Below are 25610 nucleotides of genomic sequence, written 5' to 3' on the forward strand. Positions count from 1 at the left end.
AAACTCGTTTAAGTGCAAGGAAAATGCTGCAGAACAAAAGACAGAACGAGTAGGTTGGAGGAGGGCGACAGTTTGTCAAAGAGTAGGAGGCTGTCAGGAATAATGTGTTTGAAAGAGCTGCAGAAGCACAGAGGTCAGGCATGTTTGTGTGAGAAGTGTTTGGAAGTTCAATTGCCTCAGAAATAAAAAAAGTTTTGTTTTTTTGCAAGGTGTCCTTTGGGCGTTTGCTGAATAAATCATGTGATGAAAGTAAGTTTTTCATTGTTATTGTTCCTTTTTTCTGTGCAGGAAAACAGCAGCAGCACCTTGGTTTTTATCGTATTTTGATTTAGTCACTGCAGGCACATATTTAAAGACCCTAAAGCTGGATTGATGGCTGTACTAAATCTAAGACTGTTGTCATGGGAGGATAAGTAGCCTATCAAAGACAGACATTTTTGTTGAATCATATCTCATCTACAATGACAAGGTGTCCTGCTTTAAATACAACCAACTTAAAGTTTTGCTACAGCTTCAAAGGTATATTTCTTTTTGGTCACATAAATCAAGTTAAAAGGCGCAGAAAGAGAGTAAAGTGGACTAAGCTTGTACCTCTGTGTCCTTCCACCTCTTGTTTACATCTAAAACCAAGAGCTGCCTGTGGCGTTTAGTGTTGATGTGGAGCAACAAAAAGGCACCCTAATCCCGGGCTGAATATGCATGACTCCTCTGTGGGAGCTCGCAGTGGAACAGTTTCAGCACTGCGTTGGTGAACAGCGCCAAACACAGCCAGCTCCGTGCTGCGCTTTGACGGGAGCGGTTTGACAGGCCGAGCTGGAGAAAAAGAGCCTTTTATCTGTAATCTAATCGTTATCCCGGAGGTTGTAACCGAGAGAGTTTTTCCTTTCCCCCTGACGATACCCAGACCTCGTTGAAGCGCGGAGCTTTTACTTTGAAGCCCCCATAGCAATAAAAAAGAGAGAGAGAGGGGGGAGAGAGAGAGGTGGGGGGGGAGTTGGAGGGTGGGGGGCGTAGGTGATGTTAAAAACAGCGAGGGGGAGAGAGACACAAACATATTGAAAGTTTGTCGTTTGCAGCAAAGTTTATTCTCTTCTCCTCACAAAAACGACAGAAAATAGAGAAACTGGGAGAAGGAGGGAGGAGGATTTGAGGGGTGCGCTTCAATTCTGAGTCACTCATTCATGCACGTCGTGAACAGAAATTATCCCCCTATCCCTGACCCACGCACGATGGGCACGAGCTGCTTAATATAGGCTGCAACAGGAACCCAGTCCGGTGCAGCCCCTGAGAAAAAGAGAGCCAGACACTTGTACACAGAGAGAAAGAGATGGGAGGGAGTGAGGAGGAGGAGAGAGAGTGAGAGTGAGTGTGAGTGTGAGTGTGAGTGTGAGTGTGAGTTCCTTGAGAAAGACTCTGAACCACTTCAGTCTGCCTGCGCTGGCGCACGATAACAACTACAGGAGACTGCTGCTCTGGATGAATTTACCACCTCGCGCCGCGGAATTCCATTCACAAAACGGCTGATTTTGAGCCCAAGAGAAGAAAAAAAAGGGGGTCAGATGTTTCCCCATCTTTCCTCTTGGATGTGCGTGAATCGGGGGCGCACCTGCCAGAGTGTGTGCTCCCCCTTTCAGGACTGAGAACCCCTATTGGGATGCTGCTGCCGCTGCTGCTGCTGCCTGGCTGGGGCTGCGTGCACTTTTCAGACTGGACCAGTGGACTGTAAAAACAAACAGAAGAAGGAGAAGAAGAGAGAGGGGAGGCGGGGTGAGCCACCTGAGGAGAGAGGAGAGAGTGTGTGTGCAGTGGATGGATTCATCTTCTCCTCCGGCACTCCACAGGCGCTCATTCATTTATTTAAGCCCGACCGACGAGAGCATGCCAAGCGCAGACTCCAGCGGCGGAGCTCGGTCAGTATAACATCCCTGTCTGTCTCATTGTGTCTTTTTCTGTCCCTCTCCCACACTCATCATGTTGAGCTTCATCCCACATAATCATAATCATCTTGTTTTCCTCTTTGTACGCACGCACAGACTTCCAAACAGAGGACAAGAGTGACACGTCCTCGGTGGTCGTACTCCCACCTGCGCAGGAGCTGCGCATCTGGACTCTACACTTTGGAAACCCAAGAACCGCAGGAGGCAGAGGACCCCACCGTATATGGGCCCACAGCCCCGCGAGGCCCCTGGAATGGCGTGCAGCGCGTGTTATTACCTGGTTATCAGCTCCACGCACCTGAGCAATGGACACTTTCGGCGCGTCAAGGGGGTTTTTAGAGGACCTCTGCGTCCCACCGCGAGCAGCGATTCACCAGGGAGAGAACACGCAGGGCTTGATGGATTTCCCAAGGTGGGTGTGTGAAAGAAAAAGGAACTGCATGCTTGTATTTGTTTTTTTGTTTGAGTGTGTGTGTGTGTGTGTGTGTGTGGGGGGGGGGGGGGGGGGGGGTCTTCTCTTTTAGGTTAGAAAAACAATCTTTTCCAGCTACTTTTCTCCACTTTTTTATGGTTTCCAGTTCACATTAAGGGCTAGACAGACACTTAACAGATATAATAATAGTTCGTCACAAGTTTATGGAGTCGAAAATTGTATGAAAAGTTTGTACAGGTTGGATAAAGCAACAACAGAATCAGACACACTGTCAGAAAGGAGGAGGTGGACATTTTCTTACAAGTGATAATCTTTTCATCCTTGTGAGTCATAAAATAGGCCTAGTCTATATATTTCCTTAATTTTCTGCAGGATGGCAGACATTGTTAAATAGCAAGAAATTGAGAATCCAACCATGAATCCATTGTGTGTGTGTGTGTGTGTGTGTGTGTGTGTGTGTGTGTGTGTCCCCCCCCCCCGACTCCCTCTGATGGCTGTGAGATTTAAAGGAGACAAACTCCATTCAGTGAGTGAGCGCTGAAAAATATAACTAATTACCTGAGGAGTATTTGTTAGGTGTGTGCTTGAGTTGAAGTGTGTTTGACCTCGCCAGCACTATTTGGTTGACTTCCTGACCTTTCCCCAGTGACTTGGGTTCCTTTGAGTCAACTAACAGGCATTCAGTTTTAAACTGACTCTCAGTGTGTGGACTTCAAGATTGTGTGTTTTGGTGTGCACACTCAACAGGACAACCAAAGCGTGAGCAAGATGTGTGCAAAAAAAAGATTATATATTTACAGTATTAGCCCTAATATAGAAGTGTATATGTTCAGAGTGTGTGTGTGTGTGTGTGTGTGTTGTAGCTACTTTGAGGGTCTCTGGTAATCACACATTATTCATGAGCTCTTAATGTGAGACGAGACAAACTGACGAAGCTGATGACAAGTTTGATGAGAAAGGAGGGAAGGAGCAGCTGGTATGTGTGTGTGAGTGTGTCTATGTGTGTGTGTGTGTGTGTGTGAGTGTGTCTATGTGTGTGTGTGCGTGTGTGTGTGGGAGTGTGTGTGTGTGTGCGTTTGCTCGTACGCAAGTCATTACCAGTCTGTCATGTTCAGCCTGCGCTCACTATGTGATGGGAATGAGCGAACAGTTTCTGAGCACACACACAGTCACACAAGGAGAGATGCTGCAAGGAGTCATATGAACAAATATAACTTTTGCACACACTCAAATAAAGTCACACACACACTATTCCCAGATGGACCAAATAACTACCGTTAATGAAATATTATTGTACATACTCCCTATGTCGCTCTTTTTTTATATATAAACAGGCTATGTTGACATACTGTATATCTCAGTTTCTACTAATGAGGCCTCTCTTTAAAATTTGATTATCTGAATCATCAATCATACGTCCCCTTGTAGAATCATCAAATGCTCATTTTTTTTGTATCGCTGCTGCAACAAGTTCAGTCTTGTCCCAGAAACAAGCCTGATTTCTCAGAAATAGTCTAATTTGAATGAACACGTAGCATACTGAATTACATTAGGCCTCTCTACATTTATAAACTGATGAATGCATTTGGGTGTTTTTCAGACAGACATGTTTATTGCTGAGGTTTTTGTTCATGATATGAAAATGTAATTGAAGAGACTGGGACATCAACTGTGTCAAACCTTCTGTTAAAGTTATACTTGGGGATTGGTATCAAATCCTCATACTTTTTTGGGGGTAAAAATCAAAATGTGACAGAGGCATCAAGAATTAAATAATGTTGAAATGTGCCCACCAAATGAAGAGCTATAATAATTTGTCACATAATCAATTCTGTGATTGGCAGAAAATCAGTCAGCGAGTATCTTTCTAAGAAATGAAGTGCCTTTTGACTGAGGTTGTTTACATATATACTTTTAGAAAAGTCAATACTTATATGATGTCTAACTAAATGAGACATTTTACTTACTTACCATAATTAACTGGCATTTTATAGACAGACAACTAATTGATTAGCTGACAGCCTTATGTGCAGGCTAATAGTCCTGAGTTGCAGCTCTTTGAGACAGCTGGGTGGTTCTCAGTCTTGTTTGGTTGTTCTTTGATTCAATAAGGGTTTAAACCCGGGAACTGCAACTTCACTCCTCATTTTTTTATTGACATCGTTGTAACCATTAGCAGTAATCAATTTTATCAATATAATTTGGTCTTTACTCAATAAACCATTTCGTATTCCCTACCTGAAAACAGTAAGTATTTAAAGAAGTATTGTTTTCAGATGGATTTTAGCTTACACAGTATGAAGTACAGCTCTGTTTAAACATCTTTTCATGGTGGCACATTCAAGTCTTTATGATAAATTGTAAAGCAGCATTTACTTATACAAGTCTGTGTTTAGCACTCTGCCATCCAAATAGGCCATTTTTATACAGCAGGAATTTCACTTAGAGAAAGCACTGAAGCTACATGTCAGAAACTCCTCTGTGTACAAGGCCTATGAAGAATTGCCAAATGAAATGTGACGTGGAAAATTATGAGTCTGTAGAGCTGAAATGCAAATATATAACCCTTTAAATATCATCAAAAGTAGGAATGCCATCAAAGGAGAGCAGGCGAGCAAACAACATGAGCAGCAGCGACTCAGGAGATTCCCTGTCAACATGAATATCTGGATTCAAGCCTTTAGCCTGATGAAATGTTACTGACTGAAAATCAGAGTCCACACTCTTACATCCTCAAGGAAAAAAGGAGTATACAGTAATCAGCCATCACATTATGACCACATGCAAACTGCTACTAAAACAACAGATCTCCGATGAATGTCCTTTTTGTTTTACAGGGTTTTTATATTTTCTGTTTTATTGGCATGGTCAGTAAGGTGATAACTCGATAACTAGTGGATGTTGGTGGTGTACTGGGGTGCATTAAGGTGTTCCTGATATCTTGTTCCCCTCATGTATGTTAACGGATTTTGTATTGGTTTGCATTAAATTACATACAGGTGGTCATCATATTATGGCTGATCGGTGATGTGTGTTGTGTTGATGATTCTCTAGGTTCTGGACCCTTACAGTTATAGTTGTCATTCATGGTTGAAAGGACCTGTTCACCTCGACCAACATGTCCTCACTAATGTAGATAAATCTACCTGTGGAAAGTTTTCAGTGTTGTAAAATGCTGGCTAAGAAGGTGCAAAAGGTCAAAAGGTAAAAAAAAAAAAAAAAAGGACATGCTTTCAGTTTTGTCCATACTAGTTTGGACACAGGCCGATTTATGGCCCTGTCAGCATGATAAACAGGCGCTTGTGGTCATGTTGTTTAAAAGTGACCTCTTGTTTAAGGTGAAACAAAGTCATGCAGCTTAGAGTTGAACACAAACCTCTTTGAAAGTGTTAGTCATGCTGAGCAGCATCTTTTACCCCCTCCCCTCCCCCCCTTCATTCTATTGTAGTGGATGCCGTGGCAGCCAGCACAACAACTAGCCGCTCTTTGATTCAGCTTAGATCAGTGCAGTACAAAGGCTATTACAACCGGGATTTGTCAGGGGTAACTTCTTGCGTCTTCACTTTGATAAGGCATTGCAGCATTAAGAAAACACATCTCCACACACACACACACACACACACACACACACACACACACACACACACACACACACACACACACACACACACACACTTCCCTTCTCAACAAATCCTCTGTTTTTTGTTAAAAGATATTGTTTAGTTGGCTTCCCTGTGGAGTGCTGCAGTATGACTAGAAGAGGATTTCGCTCATTCCTACTTTATCACCACTAATTAGTCATCGTGATAGGTCTCTCGGACGTGTCTAAATTCTGGTTCTCGTATGTATATTAGGGCTTAATCACCATTGGTGAGTCATTCTTTAAACTCTCATTAACACTTCAAAGGTTCCTTTTTTTTGTTCTTGGAGTCAGTAAAGAGGGAGGACAGGAGGAGAGATATGGTGACAGAAAGGTGTGTGCATAAAAGACAGATACAGCGCTAATGCATCCATCAATTTATACAAACTGATACACCACATTTCAAAAAAGAAGATATTTTCCCATTCCATCTGTCTCCCTATTTCCCTTTAGGAAACATCCCTCATATAGCATTGTATGTGTGCATACTTAACTGAAGACGACTTTGATGTATATTTCACGCTGTTGCAGACAACAGATGAATCGTCAGCTATACAGCTTAGTGTCAAATAGAGTGCAAATTTCCCTTCATCTGTGTCTGTGTGTGCATGTGTGTGTGTGTGTGTGTGTGTGTGTGTGTGTGTGTGTGTGTGTGTGTGTGTGTGTGCGCGTGTGTGACTCTTCGTTTGCACCCTCCATGTTTTCATTGATTCCTCGGGGAGCTGAACAGCGTTTATGGAAATGAGGTGGCATTTAAACATATGCCTCTGAACAATTATCCTGAAACAAGTATTTAGCTTTACAAAAACATGGCCCGTGTTTCCAAGTGAGTCAAGTACTCGGCTACAAATATTACGCCATCGGGAGGGGACAGAGGTGAGACGAGCCAACTGGTTCGCCATTTGGCGCGTCGGTTTGCTCATGGCTGTAAACACGATGCCCAGGATTCTTGGAGCGCTTTTTTTAATGATGATCATCATGATTAATGATACAAGCTTGGTATCAAGAGAACTCCTGTGGGACGATTAAGCTTGTTATAGCATCTTGACATTCATGATGTTTGACAAATGTCAGAATGAGAGACATTAGTGAAATCTGAATTGAGGATAACAAAATGTTTTTTTAACAGCAGGGTTGTTCAGTCTTGTGTTGACTGGAAAAGCTATTTAAAAGTCATGGCCCTTAATGCTGCAGTCACTCACATTCATGAAGAGTAATCTTAATGCACGTACACACACACACACACACACACACTCATACACACACCAGCTCAGCCATCAGGCCCTGGTGGAGCAGTTTGAGAGTGAGCAGGTGAGTGCTGCTGAATACTAAAGTCCTGTATGACTCGACCATTCCTGCTGACCGCTGCAAAGTGCTCCCACTGATCACCGCTAATGTCCTCCATCACAGTTTACACTCAACACTCCAGAGAGTGTTAGTGTGTGCGGGTGTGTCGATGTGTGTGTTTGTGTGTCTGTGTGTGTGTGTGTGTGTGTGTGTGTGTGTGTGTGTGTTGGGGAGAAAGGTGGATAATTGGGACAGATGGGTGAGATAGGATGAAGCGAAAGAGGAGGGAGACGGGGCGAGAGCGAGAGACGGTTGGCATCGATTTTAACACTCTCTCAAGCCTTTATTGACATTTCATTTAGCTAATGAATTCATTAGCGCTTCATAGCATAATAACCTCTACTTGATAACCAGGATGGTTCCCTGGAGAAAAACGCTTCGTCTTTACTCTGTTGCCTCAGTATTTTCTGACTTCTCCAAACTCATTCGTCGCTTTCTCTGATTTATTTTTTCTCCCCCTCTCTCTCCGTACCACCGTTTCCTTTTTTCTTCCACTCGGCAAGTTTCTAACCTGTTTGTTTGAGCTGCATTGTGTAACTTGTAAATGAACCCGTTGTTTGAGGTGACATTACCTGCCACTCGGCTCGGCAAGCCCTCAGCAATGATGGAAAAAAGAAAAAAAAAAAGAAGGAGGATGTGCAATGATGTACAGGCGCATTCATCCATCCTATGTTTAGGTTGTCTTTGTGCATCTGTTTGAGTGTATACTCCGGATTTGTGATGCTTATTCACCTCTTGAGATAGAGATGATCTTTATTCAATTTACACCTGACTGACTCATTCTTCATTTGTGCCTCTTTGACCTGTACACACAACCTGACTTGAATGCATGAGTTGGAGCATTTCAACTTCACTTTTTCAATCCCACAAAGGGATATGTTTCCCCCAGAAGACCTATGTTTGTACATGCTTACAGTCCTCCACCTGAACTACAAGTTCAGACTTACGTAAGATGGTGCTTTATGAATTGGAAGTGTTTATTTATTCATGTTTGGGTCTGATGTCTGCGAGGTAGAATCTGCTTCTGTGGCATAACTGACCTGACCTGCATGAGCTGTGTGTGGGTGTATGTGCGCACATTTGGAAGATAAAGTGTGAGCTGAGTGTTTGGTAATAGTCTGTTATTACAAGGATAGCTGAATTTGTTGATTTATTAATTTCAAAATGAGGCTTTCTGGTATTAGATGTAGTATGTTGTGAGTGACACACGTAGAAGCATGCAAGTGCACACATGCAGACACAACATATGGCTACCCTCTCATTTTGTATATTACCTCGGGACAGATGTTTGTCTGTGTGGTCATTAGTGAGCGCAGCATCAGTTAATTACCTGGAGACACACCAGCACATAAACACACACACTCACATACAATTAGTGAGTTGTTGATAATTAGGGGATGCTTGATGAACCATCTGGAACAGTAGCTCAGGTAGAGTCTGACTGACAGGCTGCACACAAAATCATACACATGAAAACCTCAAATCATAGCTATCAAAGTCCAGGGGAAAGAAACAAAAAAACAAGACGACAGGTGAGAGATGAAGAGACGAAGAGATGAGAGCGTTTTTGTTCACAATCATCAGGATGTCATGTCTCGTTCACGGTTTGATCTCATCCTCTTTTGTTCTCCTGGACTCTGCAAACTCTGTCACAGTCTTTATCCCTTTCTTAAAACAACCATTTGCCTCTTACCATCTGTCTTTTCCTCCATTCACAACCCCTCTATTGGCCCTGTACCTTTACTCTCATCCCCCTCTCTGACACTCCTCTTATCTGCCTCTTCTATTGCTTTTCATCTCATCTCTGCAGCCCATTCATTTTTAAGCAGGTCAATGGTTCAACTGTTCAAGGCCTTTGAGGGTTTTTGTGTGTGTGTGTGTGTGTGTGTGTGTGTGTGTGTGTGTGTGTGTGTGTGTGTGTGTGTGTGTGTGTGTGTGTGAGGAGAGAGGATTTGTGTTGCTGAGCATGTGTGTACAGTTTGCCTATAAAGGTGTGTGTTGGCGATGGAAGTAATATTGCAGTTGCAATAATGCTGAAAAATCCTTGAAGGGAATGAAAGAAAAGAGATGGTGTGTGTTATTTATTGGTCAGTGGTTTTTCTTCTTCTCCAATAACCTCAAGTCTCTCTCAGTTTATGCCTTTTGTTCTGTAGATTCTACCTATACACAAGGGCAGATGTGGCTATACAATTACACCTCCTTTAGCTAGTCTTGCTCATGCACATGAGGGTTTGCACCTACCGCTGCATTTAAGTGCTTGAGTGCTTGCATGTATGTATGCGTGTGACTATGTGTGTGTGCATCGCCCAGCACTGACACACAGGCCTGGGTTAAGAGCAGCTCAGACAAATTAATTATCTCTCCTCTGGAGGAAAGATGACTCAACGAAAGCGAGGCTGTGAACCAGCAGAGGCCCGCGAATCTCCCTGATCCAGCCAGAGACCAAGAGGGCTTCCATCTAAATAAAGCAACGTGGACTTCAACGTCAGATTGATTTTGAGATTATATTTTTTCAAATTTTTCATGACCATAAGAAAAATGTATAAAAATGAGTGTGTCTGCAAAAAGAAACATTTGAATGCATTTAAGCAAGTGTATTTATTTATTTATTTATTAGCACACATATAAGATTACATCAAATAGAATTAACAAAAAATATAAAAGGTGTGTCAGGAGAGGTCAAAGAAGCCAACAGGCTTATACAAGGGACCTCACCTCTTAAGAGACAAATAAAACAACTAAGCAAATCAAATTGCTCAGCTGTTGGACAAAAGTCATTATTTTTCACACATGATTGGATTTGTTATTTTCATGTTTAAAATGTCATGAGGAAGTGTGCGTTCTAGAAAAATGTAGGCTTTTTATATAAAAGTGGAATATCTCTGCCCAGTTAAAAATTAAAAAGATGTTTAAAAAAATGTGTCCATATTGAAAAGATGTTCAAAAGTGAAGGGTTTTTTTTCACTGACTAATTTAAGAGCTGAGTCTTTTTTGGGGGGACGATGTCTCAAACCTTCTTGTTAACATCAAAAGCTCATAAGTGCTGATAAGTGCCCTGAAATTACGTCTTTGTGTAATGCAATGCGAAACAATTTTTGTAAGAAATATGGCTTCAATTATCATTTTCCTCACCCTTTCAATGCCAAATATTTTTAAAAAACTATCAAAATCAAAAATCAAAATTGTGTTCATATTTGAGGTAACTGTGTGTTAAGGTGTATTCAGCAGGTTCTGATATCATTTCATTGCAAATCCTTCTTTTTTTTAACGAAAGGCTTTCATGTTTTTGCTGTTTCAGCCACATTCTCTTATCCCGCACCTTTGACCTCTGACTGATAGCCCCAGAGAAAAAAAGTGATGAGAAGGTCAATGATATATAGGGTCAAGGATTCAGAAAAATGGAAAGAGTTTATTGAACTGTCACCTTTTTGTGGTGCTTATATGTGGGATTATATCATACAGTAGCATGTGCTTATAAGTACACACATGAAAAGGGAAACAAAGACGGGTCAAAAATCCATGTTTTATTACAGAACAGTGTGTGTGCACTCGTGTGTTTGCTCTGCTGTGCTCTCATGTTTATGTATGACAGCAGATAGGACCTGCTAGGACATTCTGATAGCACGGGGTCGGTCATGCATCAGTAACAATGCATCAAATTGTATCAGACGTACCTCCACCAGCAGCAAGGGTCATGATGCAGACACTAATAATTCATGCCGTTTGCTTAGACCAGCGTTCACATCAGCAGTGATGGCAAGAACAACCCGCCAAAATTATCCCAAGCAGCCGCATTCCTATGTTTAGCAGGTTGGAGATGCCAGGCGCTCAGCTTAGTGCAGTGCAGAACTGCCCTGGCTGTGTGCTGCCAGGATGGCAGGATCACAGTGGTCTGCAAGCAGCCTCAAGCTAACAGCCACGAGGCCTTGGCTACTTTTTTTTACATGGGCAGGGTGCCTGATTCTTCTGTCTGTTTGTGTTTGTATGTTTGGCGTGATCATGTTTGCTGGTTTCTGCATGAGCCTACTATGGGTCCCTTTTACCCTTGCTGTGAGGTATATTCTTACCCTGTGGTAGGGGATTAGTCACAAGCCTGAATGGGAAGACATGGAAACAGCGGGTGGGGAGGAGAATAGAGGGAAAGGAGAGAGGATGAGAGAAGACGAAAGGAGGGGAAACCCCCACAAAGATGAGAAGAAATCTGTGGGTGGATCGTGCGAGTGCATGTGTGCCTGCCTGCCTGCCTGCCTGCCTGCCTGCCGTGGGTATTCATCAATTTCCCTAAGATTCTCCACTTTTTCTCTGCCATAAAACCCGGAGGCAAGAAGTAAACAGAAACTCTGTAAGATCTGCTTCTCTCTGCCTCTTTTTGTTTCTTTTTCTGTCATTGGTTTCACTCCCTTCCCTCCACAGGAAAGGTTAGCCTTTCCGAATGCTTTCTTGGAGCATATGTGCGGAACATGTTTGTCATCTAGTAAAGGGAAAGAGACATAAAGAGGGGTCTGTAGGATGTGACACGTTATCTTAATTCACAAGTGTTGCAGCTGCAAGACAAACATGGAAACAAAGTATTAGCCATGCACATTGCAAACCAGCCAAAATGCAAACTTTGTGTGTGTGACCAGAGGTATGTGTGTTTCTGTGTGAGCGTGTGAAAAACAGCAGCGTGTGATTTATGCAAATGAGTGTCATCGGCCGAGGAGAGGCAGAATTCCCAGGCCTGATGAGTGGCTTAATGATTCATCAGCCTGGCTCAGGCAGGCATCAATAATGGATGACAGAGTGGGTCATGCAGGATTGCTCGCCCCTTGATTAAAGTGCTCCACGACTAAACGCCTCACTTCCTCCCTTTTCTCACCCTACCTTGTGCAAGGATAAATACAGAAATGTGCCATACACACACACACACACACACACACACACACACACACACACACACACACACACACACACACACACACACACACACACACACACACACACACACACACACACACACACACACACACACACACACACACACACACACCTCACGCACACTCACTTTTGCACACGTGGTCATGAGCTTCCTCTCTTCATCTCTTTCCATACCGCTTTATGTCATCTCACCTCTCAGATGCTTAATAAGCTCTCATCCCTTCTCCATCTCCTCACTCTGCTTCTTTGGTCTTAATCTAATCACGGCTAGTGAAAGAGAGAGAGAGAGAAAGAGGGTAGGGAGAGGAAGAAAGAGAGGAGCAGGAGAGGTGGGGGAAAGAAGAGGATGGAAAAGCGTGGGAGAAAAGAAGAGAAAGAAGGCCACAAATGAATGCTTTATAATTTGTCTGTACAGAAATGGAACCTTTCTTTCTGGAGACAAGACAGGAACATAAATGTTCTGTCTCAGAGCACAGGGAGTCATTTTCTCCCTCTCTCTCTTTAAGCTGTATGTGGGTGTTGGTGTGACAGGACAAATCTCTGTCTATTAGGAGACATAAACCTCTAAACCGAGCGCTACACGGCCATACATACTAATGCAGCAGTACACAGGGGTGGATAGAAGTTGGGCACGATAGCGAGGAAACCAGGAGAAAGAAGGAGAGCAGAGAGATGGAAGGATGCTGAAAGCAGAGGGAGTCCTGGCGGGATTTCAATCCCCCGGGCCAGCACAGGGTCTTAACTGCGGCACAATCTTTGAGCACAGTGAAACCAGCTTTAACAAAGTGGGACTGATGTGTACCACAGAGTTTGTCTGCGTGTGTGTCCGCTGTGTGAGCGCGATTATGCGAGAGCTAACCGTTCATTTCAGCATCCTCGTCTGTAGTGTCATTAGCTGTCCACGCACTTCTGCTCTAATGTGCCAGAGAAAAGATCACTTCCTCTTGTTGGACACACTCATGTTACCCCCCCCGCCCCCCACCACCACCACCACCACCACCACCACCACCACCACCACCCCCCCTACCCGATGGCACAAATGAACCACAGAGAGAGAAACAAGCACACACACACAAAAAACCTCTACCATACTTCAAAGCTTCAAAAGCAGCTGCAATCATAAATGCCTGAAAGAGAGCAATCATTCCTCGATTCATCGAAAACAGCAGCCTATCATTCTCCCTCACCCATCCTCGCCCCCCCGCTCAGCCTGTCTCACCCCTCTCCCCTCATCCCAGAGTTGGCAAGACTTAGATGAGCATTTTGGAAAGTATTGCATGTAATCTGCGATCGTATTAATCCTGTTTTTTTTTTTTTTAAATCTGTCACTTTCCAAACTGATTACCTTCATCTTCTTAACTTGTCTTCCAATAATCTGTTCATCACACTGACAGATTACAGTCCCTGTTTGATCCCTTTAAGAGATAGATACACAATCCTCTTTGAGGCAGTCAATCATCTGCATTTTCTGCAGACGGGGGTCGGTGTCTAGACTTTTTTGTTGGGGTAGCATGAAGTACACACACTTAAGAACTGTATTTATTTATCATTTATGTACCACAAATACATCATCTTTAACCAATTACATCAGGCTATCACACAGGTGTTACATTCCTGTGTCAAGACTTTTAATCTAAAGTTGCAACATATAACCATCCTTGATTAATTCTTTTAGGACACAAAAGAAAGATGAATCCCTGAAAGTCATGCGTTAAATAAAGAAAAGTGCTACACAAAAGCTTAAAAAGTTCTTGCAACAAAGCCCAACAAGAATGTTTAAATGTATATCCCACATAGCCAATCGGACCTTACAATTCTGGGGTAGCACCTCGAATGGTTTTTATGTGTGCGCATCAATCTTAAAAAACACTGTACATCAATTTATCCATGCTGGGTTTTCAATTGTGACTGTAATTTAAATGTCGAGAGTGGATGGTCCATGTAATCCCATTTTTCTGCCAGCTGGAAGAGAAAAGCATTTTAATACTGGAGATGACATTTAGTGCGAGAAGAAAGAAGCTTCTGTAATAGGCACACAGATGGAGGGACACGTAACTGACAAGTGCTTTTAATGCAAGAAAAAGGGAAACAGATATGGGAGAGGAACTGAGTGAAGCTCCTTAAATATCACAAGAGACTATAGGAGAGAAACCTAAAAGGAATAAGAAGTAGAGGAGAGGGTGAAAGGATAAGAGAGGACCACATCTCTCTAATCTAGCACTGCAAAGTTCTTCTTATGTAATTTTCACTCCCTCCTGGCAGGAGCATCAAAAAGGAAAACAGGGTGCAAAGAAAACAGCGATCATACAAACGTACTTTCTTTTTATGAATGTATTTAAATGAAGAAATTGACAGAGAATTCCTTGTATTCCTTCTTGAAGTTGGTTTATGCTCTCTGTGTGAACTGAGTGGAAAAAAAAACTCCAGCTTTTAGAGAAACAAATTTAAGTCCCTGAAGAGCACAATGACTGAGTGGTAGGATCATAAAAATACATTAGCAGACACAGAGGAGACCACAGTTTGTAGAGCACTCGGGTATTTTAGGAATTCGCATGCATGCTTTCATGCATTCGTGCTTCTGCTCTGATCTTACCCAACACAAATTTTATCCACAAACCAGCTGGAAAACCAACTACGGGTCATGTTTGCTCATGTGGAGAAAATGTTTTAAGAAGTCATCTGCTTGTTGGTGAGTGTAGGCTATATGTGTGTGTGGGTGTGTGTCTGATCGCCATGCTCTGCACGAGTTAATTGGTTAAACTTGTGTTGAACGAGCAAGAGGCAGAGCTCGCATTGTATTCAGGATAACACCAAAGCAGACAGATCGAGACCAGAGGAATAATCAATGAAACAGTGCATGAATAACTACGTGAAAACAAGAAGTCCCTGTTGAATGATAAAGAGCGAGAGAATGAAGGAGGGGAGGGGCGGACAGACTCGTTGGCCTTGCATTGTGATGGACAGGGAATTAAATTTTGATTGCTCACTGAGTGATCGTTTGGTCAGGCCTTGCATTTAATCAGTGATTTACGACTTTAACAGGAGAGCACTGTGATTCGTCCATGCCACAGGCAGCCCGCTGTTGCCCCACACAAACACAGTACAATTATTTTGAGGCTTTAAACCACAGTTCCCTCATTATTTTTCACCTTCCTTCATATCTGGATGTGATATGTCACAGGTTATATAAGGAGTCAGAATGTTACCCTGTGGCTTTTTCTCCTTTTAGACAAGTTAGGGGACTCTAAACTTCCTCTATCTGCAGATCTATCTCAGGCATAGTTTCCTACAGATACAGTTCGAGCACATTTATTTTTAACATTTGCAATACAGTTTACATTCACTGATAAACAGCAGCACTCACTGCAGCCTTAAGTATTTGGATAATGAAACATTTTCTAAAAAAGATTTCTCTCATGGCCTGTCAGATTTTTTTTTTATAAAGGGTACATAAATGTTATTCATTCATGTGTGCATACAGACTTCATGCCATCCCTGCATATGTCCAGGAACTCAACGGTAAAAAAAAAAGACTGTCTGGCACAACAGAAGAGGCTGTTGAGTTGCATCATGGGAAATGTAGTACCCATGGATTAAAGCTTCTGATATACCAGTAATGACCGATATTTTTGCAATTTTCCTTTCATAGTGTTTAAATCCTAAATTGTTTTGCCCTGGAAATGCAGCATTGGAGTTGTAGGTGGAGTTGTAATTCAAGGCCTTAAAATCAGCATATTTAAGCCTCTGCTTAACCATCCATGACTTCTCATTTTGTGACTTGTTGTCTCGCAGGTGCCTCAATATCCTCTAAGTGAATTTCCTCTTGAAAGACAGAAATTGTCACTTTAACTGAAGGTCATTATTCTATTTCAACTACCAGAAGCTTGATAATAGAGCCAACACAATAAAAAAGAGAGGTAGAGGTAGCTCTAGAGGAACACGATATAAGATTCAATACAACACAAACATCAGTTTTCGGACAGTCAGCTAAAAGATCACCCCCAGGAAAAAGCACTCCTTATAGCAATAAGGCAACCAAAGGCATAGGGGAGATTAGCAAATTTAATGTCTTCATCATTTATTTATTCCGTTTGTTACCTGCATGCTGCTTAACTTTAAAGGTCACAGAGAGACGGAACATTTTTGAATATTTTGAACATATCACAAACAAACACAGAGAGTTAGACAATCACCGCTGATTCATTGCACAAAGCTCAGCTTCTGCTTATGGTAGCAAACACAGAATCACACAATGAGTCATAACCCACCTGAGTCTGGATCACTGGAGTTCACTTTGTACCACACTGTATTCTTATATTGTGAATCATTTTAGCCTGTGTAGTGACTCCTTCAAAGAGCAGGTTACTGGCAATGTGTGAGATGACGTGGCTCACTGACGTTAACACATCTGTCGTTTTGGCTGAAAGAAAACGCTAACAAGCGTATCTGTGGTCAACACATCTGCGCCTTTGGCTACGACTGTTCTATGTAGGCCATACTTTTAATGATCATGCCAGCATTAATGATCTGGAGAAAACAAAGACCTACAAATACTATCAAATGGTTTCACATAATAAAAAAAAAAAAAACATGCTTGGACAAGCACTGATGTATAAATGGGGGTGTATTGGCCGTGGAGGGTTAAAGACAGTTAGTGGCTGAAAATATCACCTCATTAACACTCAGGTATGCGGTTTGGCAGTCTGTCTTCATGTGTGTGCGTGTGTGTGTGTGTTCCTGTGTGTAAGTGTGTCTGAAGCCGAGATCTGCAGGTCATTACAGTAACAAGCATCTTAGCCCTCAGGTCAGCAGTCATTAGTTACAGAAGAATGGCCAGAAATCATCAGACTGTCACACTGCCAGACTATCTGCTCCTCCTGCATTTGTGAACACACGTGTGTCAGACAAACCATCACAGGAGCACTTCAGAGACAGGCAGAGGGGAAAAAAACAGACTTCACATACGCGTAAATATCAGAGACTGAGGGATGGAGCAGGAGGCAACCAGATTTGCAGAATTAGTTGTTGTTTTTTTTTAGCACAAATGAAATTGTTTCGATTCATTACAGTGGCCAAGTTAGGGTGATAATTATAGCAGAATATAATTGAAGGCTTAATTGGGCTTGATAAACAGTTATGACTTGTTTATTTAATTGTTCTCTGATGGCAGAGTAGCAATGAGAAGTTTTTTCCAAATTGTTAACATCTACCTTATCTCATCTCCTCTCCTCTCCTCAGAGAAAGATAATTTAAATCATTAGATTTTTACACTTCCCATGCTACATTTTATGTAGAAATAATCAGATGGCCTCAGTTTAGGAAAAGTCTTGTCTTGGACTCTAAAAGAGTTATTTTTTTATCTTTTGTAACAAAGGTGCTCTTATCACATTGATCCTTTTTTATGTTCCATTGTGTTATACTCCTCACTGGTTTAAAACATTAAAACAGTTGATACAAACGCTGTAAATACAGGTGACACACTGAAAAATGTGGAATTCAGTCAGGTGCATGCTGTGAGTCATTTGTTATCGCTCACCGGTGTTAGTCAGCAATCAATGTATTTATACAAAACAATAGGTTTCATAGGAACACGAGTCAATTACTGGAGCTGAAAAGTGGTTTTATTGGCTTGTCAATTTCTGAAACAATGGTTCCATTCAAATTAAGCCATATTCATAAAGTCAGTAGAAGTTCTTTTAAGTGGAAGTGAATAAATCTGAACAGAGGGAATCTGTAACTGCTTGTAATCCTGCTGCTGGGCCTTCTTCCTCTCACTTTGTGGGTTTATTATGCACGCTGAATCTTATTATGGTCTATTTTTTTTTTTGATGATCTGAATTTGATACTGAACCAAGTTCTTGCAATTAAAACTTCTGTTGCAATCCTGGTAACAATGATCACATCTGATTATTTTCATCTCGACGTGTCCGAGCCAACATGGATAACAGATCTGAGGAGGAAGATATTCACACGCTGGTTGAAATAGGACTCAAGTGCTCAGTGCTTGTTTATGCTCATCAAGTCACTTTTGTTTTTTTACACACAAATTGATGAAAGCATAAGGAAAGAGAGACATGCCGGAAAGAAAACCAGCAAAAATGACTCTGTTTCCCCAAGGAAAATGAAGAAATTATAACATTTGTAGTATATGTAGATCATCATTTGATATTTTACATGTAACTTAGTGTTTCTATTTTGGAGAAGTAGTAATATATAAACAAGCTTTTATATTTATTCTTTCCCCCCTGTTTCTTCTGTCAAATAAAACCGCCTTTTTCTCCAACACTGAAATCCCATTTGTTTAATAGTTTTAAAGATCTCTCCCTGATATACGTCCCATCAATCTATCCCATTCCTTGAACAATAAATGCATCAAATCTAAGAGGCAAAACGCTCTTAAAACGCTGTGTCAGAGTGCCTGTACGGTAAAGTCTCTTGGCACCAGAAGTCCTCCCTCACACTCTCTCTAAGTTGAGTCCGGCCATCCATGAAAATGCTGTTCAATATTTAATTACAGCCAGTGCGAAGGTGACCAGTTGAGATGAGTGGGACTATTTAGCTCAAGTACAGTATAGGCGGCTGAACACTGTTATAATCCAATTGCTGCAATCGAAACAGATTATGTAAAACTTGAACTACCTTTCAACTACCTATTTGCTTGTCATTTTTTTTATTACAATATCGCTTAAACCAACTGATAAAATTGAACTTAGTAGGAATTCCCACTTTGGTATGAGCTCTTGACTGATTTTAATTGCCATGTTTTTATTTGGTTTTATATTTTGTTGTGTTGTCTGTGTTGTTTATTTGTTTTCATTTATGTTTTATGGTGATGTTGTCCTTGTGTTTCCTGTCTTCTGTGTGCTCCTGCTGCAATGCAAATTTTTCCTTGTGGGACAATAAGTTTCTGAAATCTGAAAATCTAAAATCTGAAAATATACTTTGTCAACACACAATGTTTGACATTTAAACCTGCTTGGATTGGATGTCACATATGTACACATTGTCAAGAAAAATACGAGAGATGTTGTTTTGAACAGAATAGAAAATATTTTTTTCAAAGGGACCACTAACTATTTTGAGTATGGTGTTCTGTATTCTATGAGGAACTTTTATAAATAAATTAGCTACAAGTATTTTCAAAAAGAACAAGAAAAGCAAGCAGCACTGTCAGGATTTTCTTCATCTAGTAATCTGGTGAACAAGACATTTTCAAATACAAACTGAAGTGCTGCTTCTGCTTCTTCTTGCTCGTGTGCAGCCCTATAATCTGCATTATCGTTCAATATGTTTTTGTGAATAAAGAAAAGTAAGTGTCTTTGAAACTCCCTGCTCTGAGCCAGGAGTGTGTATTATCAAGTTGCTTTCTGGGTCTGGTCTCACTGCCAGACAGTCGTTGGAGTTGCTTTAACATTTTGGATAAAGTTACATAATGTGACAAATAATAAAATAATTGAATATTTACAGGATATTCATACTGGCAGACTCTTCAGTGCTTGAATACTCTTTTTTAGTAAGATTTTTTGGGGGCTTTTTATACCTTTATTAGAGAGACAGGACAGTGGATAGAGTTAGAAATAATGGAGAGAGAGAGAGAGTGGGAAAGGAGCCACCGGCCGGAACAGACCTTCAAGAGTTACAGCCTCTGTACATGGGGCACGCAAACTAACCACTAGGCCACCGGCGCCCCTTGAATACGTATGCATTGAAAAAGTATGCATTAAGCCTGCTATTGGTTTAGATTCTAAGTTGTTGGACATACCAAATAATTCACCTTCTGTTTCACATACTACAAACTATATAGCATGTTAGGATGACATTTTCTGATTCTTTGATCTCAAACAAATATTTAGCCCCACTTTTACTTTGTTAAGACGTTAAATGAAGTTAGTATAGGGGAACAAATTGCATGAAATGTGTCTCTGATTTTCTGTGAAGATCAGCAGTCTTTAATCCTTAACATCACAAGGAAGAGGATTATGAAGGGAGAAAATGGTAACACTTATCTGAACTCTCCATAAGTCTGCATAACAAACTTGTAACAAAAAAAAAGGATACAATTTGGGATTTTATATGCTATAAAAGTCAGACATCCAAAAAACCAAGAGGGCAGTTAAATAGGAAGGCAATGACATGGTGATTGCATCAGAAAGGTGCCCGCATTGTTTCCATCTGCAGCACTCCGAGAGATTTCTCAGAGGACCTATTTTTTTTTGTCTTCCTGAGGATTTTTAAATGAATATATTGTGTTTCATTAGTTTCCAGCTTGCATTTTCTGGCAAACCATGTGTGTAAAAAACACTTTAAGCGTGACCGGTTCATTTCCACACAAGCTTAAGACATTGAATAACATGCGTGTGTGTCTGAAACTCTGGTTATGGCTCATAAACACTCTTATTTGTTAGCATAATTTCAGCTATGAAGAGGGATAACATGGCACTTCTCCCACAAATTGAGGATAAGCAGAGAGTAGAGAGAGGGAGGGAGAGAGAGAGAGAGAGAGAGAGAGAGAGAGAGAGAAAAAAAAGAAAAGAAGCATTCACATTCACAACCTCGCACAAACACTCACACACATAATCATGCAAACAATCACTGTCTATTCAGGGCTGCAGCAGATATCACTTGTGCTTTCTGTGCAAACAGATTTATGCTAGTGAGGTAAATTGAGGTCTAGATTAATTTTGCACTGCTGTATCAGGTTGACAGACTGAAGCTCGACCATGCATAAATGTGTGTGTGTGTGTGTGTGCGTGTGTGTTTGAGCTGAATGTGATTCTTTGTGTGGATACATGCAGCCTGAGTTGATGCATGAGTGCTGGAATCAGATGAGGTGTATACATTTGAGGCAAATGAAAGCTCTCATGTTTGATTTTGGGCTCTACAGGAAAATGGGTTATCGCTTGTCAAGATTCCCTCAGACATGAACACATTACTCTTGAGTGTACACACACACAGAAAATACACTAATTTCGACTTTGATTCATGTAAGCCTACCTACCTTTACATGAACATGCTCCCGTCTTTCCGTAGATATATATCAGTGTTCACAACAATTACCTTGACAGATTCAGGGAAAGAGAGAAGAACGCTGTGAGGGAGACAATGAAAAAGTCAAGCGCACACAAAATTAAACACGTGTACACACATGCTGTATAATGAGTATATTACGGTGCGCACTTACACGGCTCATGTAGTCTTGCATAAGCCCAAAGGTTGACAAATACACTGGATTCATGATCTCAATCCCATCACCCTGGCAGCACTCAAAGGACGGCCGCTCTCGGTGATTAGATCATTTCCTGGTCGTGTCTTAAGCCTACGAGGCAGATCGATAGCATGCACACAAACACAGCAACACACGATCAATGTATATTAGTTACCTTTCTGTTGATACCGGGCTTAAGAGAGTCCTGACAGCCTGCACTTTTCTTCAGCTGCTTTGCCTTGACACCGGGCTCTGCTGGATGCAGCATCTACGCGAGTTAAAACGGACGCAATGGCATGTACAGCAGGGGACCATTAGACACTGTGGTAATAATAATGCTGAGGTGTTTGTGCAATTGTGTGTCTGCTAGGGCACACAGGGGTCACTTCTTGTCTTCCTATCCTCCTTCTCTTTTCCGCTCACCTCTGTTCCCGTGTGCAGGCATATTACTGAAGCAAATTGAGGCCAATAGACTCTGTCACCGCATGACCCAGGGCTCAACAAACAGAAAAAGGAGCAAGCCAGTAAGAGAGAAAAGCCAAATAGAGGGGATAAAAGGGGAGATAAAGGGAATGGAGAGAAAGAGAGTTGGAGGAGGAGGAAAGACAGGCTTGGACAGCTAGTGACGAGAGAGAGAGAGAGCCAGGAAGTGGACACAGGAAAGAGAAAAAAAACTGAGCGAGAAAAGGAGAGAAAGAAGTGACACCCTCAAATTAAATTCCCATCATGTCAGTGTAGAACAGAATTCAATAGTGTTTATTGGCAGCCCCCAGCCTCAGGGAAATTACATTCTGAAGCAGAGCATGGCATGAATGCACATACACTCCTCAACACATAAGGACACACATCCATTGTACACAACAGTGTGCATGTCCTCCAACCCAAAAACCCTCTGGCTGATGTGAGCATGCAGACAAGCGATTTATCCCCCGAGGACAATGTGCCATTTGTTCAGTGAATGTAAGTGTGTGTATGTGTGTGTGTTCGTGTAGCTGTTGGTCCATGTGCTTTTTACACACCTTTATATGTATGTGTTATTTCCTGGAATTTCTTCTTCTTCTTCACATGCAACCTTTTTTACCCCGTGTACTGAAGTCTAAGTAGTGCACTTTTTCTGTCGGTCTGTCAGGCACAATTGCCGCTTTCTCTGCAGTCAAACTTTGGACTATTTGCCATTACGGTACAAACGCAGGTTTTTTATTATAGTGGCTGTATTAAATGTGTCCCCAGGCTCAAGTCGCCATGAGCGCAGGGCTTCAATGCCTTTGTCCAACCTCCAGCAGCAGAAAAGGCATCGTGCTTTAATGGGATGCTGTTTAACAGTTTTATGCAGAGCACATGTAGAGGCTATTACTGCTGATGTCTCCGGGATGCAGATTTGCTCTAAATGGCTAACAATCTGCCATTCTTTCACCCCCCCCCCCCCCCCCCCCCCCCCCACCCCACCCCATCCCTCCATCCCCTCTCCTCCTGCTTTCAATTTCTGCCCCCCCCCCCCCAACCCTTTACGTCTCTGTCTGTTTATGCCTCTATCTCAACTCTCTCTCTCTTTTTTCTTTCTCGTTCTGCAGGAGCGTGCAGAGAGGGCTTTGGGCTGCTCAGCGGAGGATCTGAAGGCTCTTTTCTACTGCGAGCTGTGTCACAAGCAGTACCTCAGACACCAGGAGTTTGACAACCACATCAATTCTTACGACCATGCACACAAGCAGGTACATGAGAAGCTCTTGCACCACAACCACAGCACTTCTGTTATGTAACAACACGCAAAACAGACGCGCACAAGTGAGCAGACTTTTTTTTTTGTATGATCTCCTGTCATTGCATTCAGGTGTGTTACCTATATGTGTATGTGGATGGAAAGCTACATATCAGTCTGTCCAATATCGTTTCTCAGTAGGTAACAGTAGGAGTGTGACAACCACATCATGTCTTACAAGCACACACGCAGTGCTGGAATACCACATCTCTAGGCAGAAATACATAAACACAATGCGTAAAAATATACATGCAGACATAGTGGAGCATTGCATTTATAGAATAACTTCAGATAAACATTATTGATTCCATGTGGGGGCATCAAACCGCTTCAGAGAAGTTAAATATAACATGAAAATAACCCCCTTTAAAGTAATTGTGTGTGTTTTTACTTTTTCTTATTTTCATTGTTTGGGGATTTAATTAAGTACTATGTGTATTACATTGCTGTTTTTAATATTTCATCATTTTGTGACAATAAGACCTTGGAATTTAGAGGAATAGTGCTGCATTAAAAATAATGTCTTCACTAAGAGCACTTGATATTTCACCTTTTTCAAATCTAACAAACAGAAGGATAATCTCCAGCAGAATAAAAGAAAATATTTTCTTATTTAATTATTGGAAATGACGGAATCCAATAATTTAACAATGTTAGGTACTTTCTTAATAAGGTAAAAAAAATTGAGGTTAAAAAAACAAGGTTACAAAAGTGTTACTTAAACAAAAATTTTCGGAGATGATCAGTTTGGGTAAATTGTCTCATTCTTATCCTTGAAGAAAGGAGAAAGTAACTACCGCAACCTGAAGGAACATTTTTTTTGATTATTTGACTTTTACTCATCTTAAAGTTACTTTACTTCAGTTAAAAAATTAGAGCAGCTGATTTATATATATCTTGTACATAAGGATGTCCCAAGAAATAATCTATTTTCTGCCATTTGTACTTTGTTAAAAAGATAAATGAATTTTCTCTCCCAAATAAAACATCAAGTTATTAGTCACAGCTCAAGTAATATTCTATTTTCCTAGTTTGGACAAGATAAGGCCAATGGACCATTAGGAACAGGCCCGGCAGCAGGTTTCCTCCTGCCCTGTGCTTTCACATCCATTTTCATACACAACCTCCACTCCAGACTAACAAGCTGAAGGTTCTGCTGATAGCATACTCTCCTACAGCTATCTGTCATGCCAACACATACACGCACACAAAAACATACAGACATTCAGCGCACAACGCCGTTCGACGATCTCTCGACCGAGCTGAGCCGCTTCCCACTTCAGAACGCCCACACCGTGCAACATGAAATAAACATGAAATAAAACTGTTCCTTCACCGTCATTGTTCTTTGAAAATGAATTGAAGCAACTGCAGGCCAATGTTAATGCTTTGTTTTCGCCAGCGGCAGGCACATGAAATGAGCTGCATGAGGCACTGAGCTGACAGTAGCCACTGGCATTGCAGGAACACACACACACACACACACGCACGCACGCGCACGCACACACACACACACACACGCACGCACACAACACACACACACACACAGACAGACACAGGCATGCATGTACACACAGCCTACCGAGCAGACAACAGATGAAATTCCAGCAGAAGACAGTGTCCCTGCAGGAGTATTGGCTTTGCAGAATAGAAGCTGATTGCATATGCCCTGTCTCCTTTCCTTGTCATCGATTCAGGGATAAACATGTCTGAATGCAACGCTTTGTCAGCAATACAGAAATTGTTCATTACAACAGAATTACACTTCACTTTTTTAAATAATAAAAAAGCAATCAGCCCATTAGCATGGCCCCTCACATGCTGCCTAAGAATACATCATCCCTCATTCGGAGGGCCTGGTGGATATGAATCAACTCTGACTCATCCGTAGTTGCCTCAGCCCGAGCGCTCCTTAACACATCTAAAGGAATATTGATCGAGGCTTTGACAGACGGATTGAGCTTCACAGCACATAGCGAGACTGGCATGTTGGAGAGCGGGAGTAATAACGCTTCCCTGCTGTTGGGGACATGACATCATCTTTGAAGACAAAAGTATCTTAACTTTAGAATGGGTAACGGAAATATCTCCGCTCAGTGTACTCAGCGAAAAATGGTTCAGCGTGCAGTATTTTGTTTGGCACTAAATATAGTTACAGGTTTGCCTGCAGTGGGGCCTGTTTTTAAGGGAGAACAATAAGCTGGCAGGGTGCAAAATGCAGGAGGAAGGAGGAAGTATTCATCTTCATATATTCCATCTATTGTACTCTCTTCTCTCTCTCTCTCTCTCTCTCTCAGTCATTGCCATGGACAGCTACAGTGCAACCACCAATCTTTTCCTCCTCGTTCTGTCCAAAGCAGTTCATTATGCATGCC

At 41.7% G+C, this 25610-nt stretch overlaps 1 protein-coding gene across 1 annotated transcript in view; it reads left to right on the plus strand.

The window, feature by feature from the left end:
- The first annotated feature begins 1145 nt into the window (after positions 1-1145).
- Positions 1146-25610, plus strand: part of LOC109994997 (zinc finger protein 804B) — a 31334-nt gene continuing 6869 nt past the window's right edge. The window contains exons 1-3 of the mRNA XM_020648545.3: positions 1146-1910; positions 2034-2349; positions 23051-23188. Of these exons, the coding sequence (XP_020504201.2) occupies positions 2161-2349; positions 23051-23188 (327 nt within the window). The 5' untranslated portion in view covers positions 1146-1910; positions 2034-2160. The remainder of the gene's footprint in view (positions 1911-2033; positions 2350-23050; positions 23189-25610) is intronic.

Source organism: Labrus bergylta, chromosome 8, assembly GCF_963930695.1.
Source record: "Labrus bergylta chromosome 8, fLabBer1.1, whole genome shotgun sequence".
Taxonomy (NCBI): Eukaryota; Metazoa; Chordata; class Actinopteri; order Labriformes; family Labridae; genus Labrus; species Labrus bergylta.